Below are 7821 nucleotides of genomic sequence, written 5' to 3' on the forward strand. Positions count from 1 at the left end.
TTGACTCCCTGGCCGAGATGCACCTGCGTAGGTGGGACGTGTTGTCCCTGACTCCCGAAAAGCAGGAGCAGGTGCCCCAGGCCCCCGTCCTCTTTCCCCGTAGGCTGTGAGAGGCAGAAACTCTGGAGCTGGGTGGCAGAACCTGCCTGACTCAGTTCACGTGCAGGCAGTGACCGTCGCTGGGTCAGAAGCCCCTGCCCCGGAAGACAGGGCTCCCTGGTGCAGACCGGCCGGCCGGGTCACCAGTGGGGCCGGGTCACCACCAGCAGGGGGCATGCTGGAGCTTGGGAATGGGGGGTGCGGGTCACTGCCTGACAGCCTCTCCCTCTCACCCCTGGGCTCCAGGGCTGGGGCAGACCAGGGACACTTTGGGCCTTGCCACCCACCTGGGAAGCACCGTCCAGTCCCTGAGTCCAGCAGGAAAGTCTGTGTGAGGCCCCCACCCAGGGAGACAGCAGGCGGCCGCCCCGAGAGTGGAGCAAGGGGGGGCCCGGCCAGCAGGTCTTTAAGGAGGTCGCCCCTTGGGCTGGACAGACGGGGAGAACAGAGGCCTCGCTCTGTCCACACGGAGCCATGATCTCCGTAGAACCGGCTGAGGTTTGGTGGGTTCAGCACCATCAACTTGGAAGCGCCCGGGACGGGGATGGGATCAGGGCTGTGAGAGGGCAGGAGGGAGAGCCGGCTGCTGCTGCCCACTGCCGGCCTCGGTCCAGCGAGGCGCTGCCGTGGGCGTGGCCGGCAGCCTCAGCGACTGGTCGCCGCCCCCTCCTGGCCGCTGCTTGTGTCCGCCCCGGGCGCTGTCCTGGGGGCGCTGTGGGAGGCAAGAAGGACGCTGCGTGGGCGGGGCGGGGCCGTGCACCTGAGCAGGTGAGTGGGGCTGGGGCGGCCCCGGGTCCCCGCCGTGCGCTGACCGCCTGCCCCCCGGCCCCTGCAGAAGCCCGCCGGCGGCCACGCCATGAAGGAGGAGACCTTGCTCAGGTGTCGCTTCGCGCTGTGCCCGCCGGCCTCCGCCCCGCAGAAGGCAGACCTGCGGAAGCTCAGCCGGAACCTGCTCCTGGGCGCCGACAGCGAGCTCTGCCCTCTGGGCCCAGGTGCGTGCTGGCGTGCGGGGGGCTGGCGTGGCGCCAGGGGTCCCCTCCTGGGCTGCCCGGCACCGGCTTTGCGCAGGGTTGATGAACAGAGGGCTTGCTGGGTGGCAAGGCACCGGGTGGGGTGGCTTCCAGGAGGGACCTGCGGGGCCAGGTGCAGCCCGTGCGCAGAGCAGAGGGAGGAGCGGCTCTGGGGCAGCCTTCGTCCCGGGGACCCCGAGTCCCGGCCAGCGACTGGACCGCTGTGAGCCCATTGTGTGAAATGCGGGCACTCCACACGCTCCCCGGGGGTCCTGGGCTCCGAGGGGGCCGCCGGCCCAGACCTGGCCCCCGAGGCCTCGGCACACAGCGGCGAGCACATGACGCCCACACGTCCCCTCCGTGGCATCCCTGACGGCTCCGTGCCCACAAGGCTCAGCCGCGTCCCCTCCGCTCTGTGTGTGACAATGCCCCCCACACCCATAGCCCAGAGCCCCTCCAGGAAATCCTGCCTTGGCCATGCCCTCCCCGCGGCCTGGGGACAGCTAGCAGGACCCGGACTCCTGGGAAGGGAACTCTGTGGCCTTTTTTCCTTGCGGCCCTCGAACCTGTGACCCTCAGCAGAGAGGGGTGGGGAGGGGCGGGGCGGGTCCCCATGGGCTGTCAGTCTCAGAGGGGCGGGATGTGTCCCCAGTGGCTGTCCACCTCAGAGGGAGGGGACACGTCCCCATTGTCCGTCATTCCTGGAGGCAAGGCACGGTCCCACTGGTTGTCCACATCTGGAGATTCGTCCCCAGGATAGCTAGGACCTGGCTGGGGGAGGCAGAGGGCCCCCCGGGCAAGGCAGGGAGGGCCATGGGCAGGCTGGATGGGACCAGCGGTGGCCTCTACCTGCCTGGCCAGTGCCCCTGAGTTCCTGGCTCTCAGGCTGGTGGCGTCTGGCTGCAGGAATGTGTGGTCCCTGCCCGCTCTGAGCCTGGACGCCACCCTTGTCCTCCAGGGATGGGAGGGCCAGGCTGTGCTCTCCGGGGGCTCCGTGGGCTCCCCCACCCCCGTGGTCTTTGGACCGGGGCCCCTGAGGCATCCCCAAGGCAGTGTCCAGGTGCCAGGTCCTGGCCCCGGCCTCACCCCGACCGCTGTCTTGCAGGGAAGACCACGGAGCCCAACGGTCCATCGCTGCCAAGGGACGAGGGGCCCCCGACCCCAGGCTCTGCCACCAGGGTGCCACCGGTAAGAGCCCTCTGTGGAAGGACTGCGGTGGGGAGGAGCCCAGCTCGGGGGGCACTGGAGGCTCCTGGAGCCCACCCTTCCTGGCCGTCCCTGGGGGCCGCTGAGCCAGGGAGGGAGGAGCCGGGGCACTGGGTGGTCTCGGGGGGTTGGGCAGAAGGTTCCCCAGGAAGGAGGTGAGCCCCAGGGGTGTAGGGAGACCCAGCCAGGCCCCTGCCTCCGTCCAGGCCCGCGTCCCCCTGCCAGGTGCACCATCTTCACCAGGTGGTGCCAAGTTCTGGGGCTGGGCAGCCCACACCCCACACTCCCCACGGTGCCCCACGCAGACCCTGGGTTCAGGGAGTAGGCGGGGCCTCTGGGCATCTCTGCCCGCGGTTGGTGGCGCCAGGTCCTGGCTGACAGGGCAGGTGAGCGCGGGGTCAGAGCCGAGGCCGCCCCTGCCCAGCCACCATCCCCGCTGTGGCCATGAGCCAAGGCCTGGGTTCTCTGCATCCCACGTGGAACTGGGGTCACGGGGTCCCTCCCAGCGCCTGCCGCCCCTCCTCCACCCCAATTATTTACCAGTTTGGATTTTAAAGAACTTGGAATTGTGGTGCTGTAGACGCAATGTGACCACACCTCCTCGGCTGTATGAGTGCGCAGTCGGCAGCCGTCACCACCCCCCGAGACTCGGGCCCCAGTTCTGTTTCCTGTCTCTGTGCCAACTCCTGGGGCGGCGCTGTCCCTCTGTGTCCAGCGTATGTCCCCCAGGGGCACGGTGTCGGGCAGGGGTCAGCTCCCTCCCCTGGAAGCGTGCAGGGCGGGTGGTGGGCACGGGGTTGCTGTGTGGCTGCCCGGGCTCTAAAGGGCGCCGTTCACTATGGCTTCCCTTCTCACACCCTCCCGCGGCATTTTTAATTAATTAATTTGAAAGAGTTACAGAGAGAAAGGGAGAGGTCTTCCATGTGCTGGTTCACTCCCCAAATGGCCGCAACGTCCAGGCCAAAGCCAGGAGCCAGGAGCTTCCTCCAGGTCTCCCACGTGGGTGCAGGGACTCAAGGACTTGGGCCATCTTCCATGTTTCCCAGGGCATAGCAGAGAGCTGGATTGGAACCGGGACTCGAACCAGCACCCATGTGGGATGCCGGCACTGCAGGCGGCGGCCTTACCCGCTACGCCACAGCGCCGGCCCCTGAGCCGTTGTATTTAGTATGCGCAAGGCTGCGCACGCGATGACAAGACCACACACAGCGCCCACGCCTGGGGCCCCGTCTACTGCTGCTCTCCGTGCACAGGGCACCCTCATCTCGCCTCTGACCCGTGCCCGAGGCCGAGCCTGGCCAGCCCGGCCACTCCCCAGCTCTGTGAGCCCGGGAGCTCTTTCTCTGCTGTGCCTCGGTTTCCCAGTCCATGGAACGGGGATGATAACGGGACCCGGCCACAGGTTGTCACAATGTTCCAGAAGTAAACATCACCCCCTTCTGAGCCGCGTGGTGGCCTCTCCCGCTGCCCGGCTCCATCCCCTGGCCCAGGGCCGGGAGTCACCTCCCTGCAGGGGCCCACACCGTGGCTGTCCTCTCTCTGCCGAGCCTGACCCCGAGGTCAGCCTTGATCACAAGTGTGCGTGCACGGGAGCAACAGCGGGTGCAGGGTGTGGCGCTGTCAGTGGCTCCAGCGTCCACTGGGCGCCTGCGGGGAGTTCCCCAGGATGGGGGGTCTGGGGGGAGTTCCCCAGGATGGGGGGTCTGGGGGAGTTCCCCAGGATGGGGGGGTCTGGGGCGAGTTCCCCAGGATGGGGGGTCTGGGGCGAGTTCCCCAGGATGGGGGGTCTGGGGCGAGTTCCCCAGGATGGGGGGTCTGGGGGGAGTTCCCCAGGATGGGGGGCCTGGGGGGAGTTCCCCAGGATGGGGGGTCTGGGGCGAGTTCCCCAGGATGGGGGGCCTGGGGCGAGTTCCCCAGGATGGGGGGTCTGGGGGGAGTTCCCCAGGATGGGGGGTCTGGGGGGAGTTCCCCAGGATGGGGGGTCTGGGGCGAGTTCCCCAGGATGGGGGGCCTGGGGCGAGTTCCCCAGGATGGGGGGTCTGGGGCGAGTTCCCCAGGATGGGGGGCCTGGGGGGAGTTCCCCAGGATGGGGGGTCTGGGGCGAGTTCCCCAGGATGGGGGGCCTGGGGCGAGTTCCCCAGGATGGGGGGTCTGGGGCGAGTTCCCCAGGATGGGGGGTCTGGGGGGAGTTCCCCAGGATGGGGGGTCTGGGGCGAGTTCCCCAGGATGGGGGGTCTGGGGCGAGTTCCCCAGGATGGGGGGCCTGGGGGGAGTTCCCCAGGATGGGGGGTCTGGGGCGAGTTCCCCAGGATGGGGGGCCTGGGGCGAGTTCCCCAGGATGGGGGGTCTGGGGCGAGTTCCCCAGGATGGGGGGTCTGGGGCGAGTTCCCCAGGATGGGGGGTCTGGGGCGAGTTCCCCAGGATGTGCTGCAGACACAGCAGGCCCCGGCACGCCCGGCAGGTGCTCCCCGGTACCACCAGCCGTGCTGAGGGCACTGGGCCCAGGCCTTCCAGCCTGGACGGGGCCTCCCTCGCCCCCGAGGCCACGTGGGAGCCGGCGGGAGCCCTGGGCGCTCAGCTGACAGAGGTCAGAGGCAGCCCAGCTCTTCTGCAGCAGACCAGGCAGAGTGGCTCAGGTTTTGCTGCTGCAGGAACCCAGCGCTGTGGGTACTCAGCACTGGGAGTACTCAGTACTGGAAGTAGTCAGCACTGTAGATACTCAGTGCTGTGAGCACTCAGCACTGTGGGTACTCGGTACTGCAGGTACTCACAGTGTGGGTACTCAGTGCCGTGGGTGCTCAGCTCTGGGAGTACTCAACACCGGAAGTACTCAGCACTGTAGGTACTCAGTGCTGTGAGCACTCAGCACTGTGGGTACTCGGTATTGCAGGTACTCTGCACTGTGTGTGCTCAGCTCTGGGAGTACTCAACACCGGAAGTACTTAGCACTGTAGGTACTCAGTGCTGTGAGCACTCAGCATTGTGGGTACAGAAAAGCAGCCGCAGGCGGTGTGTGCGGGGGCGGCCTGGCCCTGTGCCGAGCACCGGAGCTGAGTGTGAGACCTTCAGCCGTCACCCGACGTCCTTTGGGCTTTCACTCGGCTCCGGCCTGGCAGAGCTGCCCTGAGCCTGCAGCCTGACAGCTGACTGCCCCGGCCTGGGTGTCGCCGTCTGTAGATGGACTCGGGGCTCCCTGCACCCCCAAAGCGCGTGCCGGCCTTGCCCAGAGGTGGCCTCCGGGGAGGGACAGTGGAGCGCGGGTCTCGAGAAACAGCCTGGGGGCTGCGAACCCCACCTCTGCCACCCTGCCCGCCCCGCCCCTGTGTGTCCAGGGGAGGGGCTTCCTGCTGCCCCCTCACTGCCCCCTTGGCACCCCAGATGTGCGGGGGCCGGGGAGCCGTGTACCGGGTGGGGACGAGGGCGTCTTTCTCTGACTGCCGTGGCCTCGAGCCGGCCCTGCCGCCAGCCTGTGGCCCAGCCGCCCCCCTGGGCCTCAGTCCCCCCACGCCCACCTCTCTCTCTCGCAGGCAGAGTACAGGCTGTGCAATGGGTCCCCCAAGGAGTGTGTGTCCCCGACAGCCAGGGTCACCAAGAAGGAGACCTTGAAGGTGAGCCGGGGCCCTGGGAGGCCCCCGTCCCCACCCCCAGGGCTGCAGGGTGGCTGGGGCTGGGGGCAGCTGGGGCTCCCTGTGACTGCCCGCCCGGCCCCGGCCAGGCGCAGAAGGAGAGCTACCGGCAGGAGAAGAAGCGAGCCACGAGACAGCTGCTGAGCGCGCTGACCGACCCCAGCGTGGTCATCATGGCCGACAGCCTGAAGGTAGGCAGGCGCGAGGCCCTGCGACCACGGCCGGCTGGCCTCAGACCCACAGACGTCCATGCCCTCGCCGTCACGGAGCCCAGAGCCCGGGGGGCTCCCAGGAGGGTCCCTCCTGCCTCTACCGCTTCCGGGGGTGCGGGGTCCCCAGGCTGTGGCCGCATCGGCCCAGGCTGTGTCGGTGCCCCCGTGGCCTTGTGTGTGTGTGTCTGTGTCTTTGTGTGTGTGTCTGTGTGTGTGTGTCTGTGTGTCTCTGTGTCTCTGTGTGTGTCTGTGTGTGTCTCTGTGTGTCTGCGTGTGTATCTGTGTGTGTCTGTGTGTCTCTGTGTGTCTCTGTGTGTGTGTCTCTGTGTGTCTGTGTGTGTCTCTGTGTGTCTGCGTGTGTGTCTCTGTGTGTTTGTGTGTGTCTGTGTGTCTGTGTCTGTGTGTCTGTCTCTGTGTGTGTGTCTGTGTGTGTGTGTCTGTGTGCGTCTGTGTGTGTCTGTGTCTCTGTGTGTGTGTCTGTGTGTGTCTGTGTCTCTGTGTGTGTCTATGTGTGTGTCTGTGTCTCTGTGTGTCTGTGTCTCTGTGTGTGTGTGTCTGTGTGTGTCTCTGTGTGTCTGCGTGTGTATCTGTGTGTGTCTGTGTGTGTCTCTGTGTCTGTGTGTGTGTCTCTGTGTGTCTGTGTGTGTCTCTGTGTGTCTGCGTGTGTATCTGTGTGTCTGCGTGTGTATCTGTGTGTGTCTGTGTGTCTGTGTGTGTCTCTGTGTGTTTGTGTGTGTCTGTGTGTCTGTGTGTCTGTGTCTGTGTGTCTGTCTCTGTGTGTGTGTCTGTGTGTGTGTGTCTGTGTGCGTCTGTGTGTGTCTGTGTCTCTGTGTGTGTGTCTGTGTGTGTCTGTGTCTCTGTGTGTGTCTATGTGTGTGTCTGTGTGTGTCTGTGTCTCTGTGTGTGTGTCTGTGTCTCTGTGTGTCTGTGTCTGTGTGTGTGTGTCTGTGTGTCTCTGTGTCTCTGTGTGTGTCTGTGTGTGTCTCTGTGTGTCTGCGTGTGTATCTGTGTGTGTCTGTGTGTGTCTGTGTGTGTCTCTGTGTCTGTGTGTGTGTCTCTGTGTGTCTGTGTGTGTCTCTGTGTGTCTGCGTGTGTATCTGTGTGTGTCTGTGTGTCTGTGTGTGTGTCTCTGTGTGTTTGTGTGTGTCTGTGTGTCTGTGTCTGTGTGTCTGTGTCTGTGTGTGTGTGTGTCTGTGTGCGTCTGTGTGTGTCTGTGTCTCTGTGTGTGTGTCTGTGTGTGTCTGTGTCTCTGTGTGTGTCTATGTGTGTGTCTGTGTGTGTCTGTGTCTCTGTGTGTGTGTCTGTGTCTCTGTGTGTCTGTGTCTCTGTGTGTGTGTGTCTGTGTGTCTCTGTGTCTCTGTGTGTGTCTGTGTGTGTCTCTGTGTGTCTGCGTGTGTATCTGTGTGTGTCTGTGTGTGTCTGTGTGTGTCTCTGTGTCTGTGTGTGTGTCTCTGTGTGTTTGTGTGTGTCTGTGTGTCTGTGTCTGTGTGTCTGTCTCTGTGTGTGTGTCTGTGTGCGTCTGTGTGTGTCTGTGTCTCTGTGTGTGTGTCTGTGTGTGTCTGTGTCTCTGTGTGTGTCTATGTGTGTGTCTGTGTCTCTGTGTGTCTGTGTCTCTGTGTGTGTGTGTCTGTGTGTGTCTCTGTGTGTCTGCGTGTGTATCTGTGTGTG

The 7821-nt window shown here is 65.0% G+C and overlaps 1 protein-coding gene across 4 annotated transcripts in view; it reads left to right on the top strand.

Moving 5' to 3' along the window:
- Positions 1-7821, top strand: part of OSBPL5 (oxysterol binding protein like 5) — a 38648-nt gene that overhangs the window by 12853 nt on the left and 17974 nt on the right. For all 4 annotated transcript variants that reach the window (XM_070063518.1, XM_070063533.1, XM_070063542.1 and 1 more), the window contains exons 2-5: positions 935-1091; positions 2215-2297; positions 5843-5923; positions 6031-6132. In XM_070063518.1, coding sequence (XP_069919619.1) covers positions 956-1091; positions 2215-2297; positions 5843-5923; positions 6031-6132 — 402 coding nt within the window. In that variant the 5' untranslated portion in view covers positions 935-955. The remainder of the gene's footprint in view (positions 1-934; positions 1092-2214; positions 2298-5842; positions 5924-6030; positions 6133-7821) is intronic.

The sequence above is a fragment of the Oryctolagus cuniculus genome, chromosome 1 (genome assembly GCF_964237555.1).
Source record: "Oryctolagus cuniculus chromosome 1, mOryCun1.1, whole genome shotgun sequence".
Lineage (NCBI taxonomy): Eukaryota > Metazoa > Chordata > Mammalia > Lagomorpha > Leporidae > Oryctolagus > Oryctolagus cuniculus.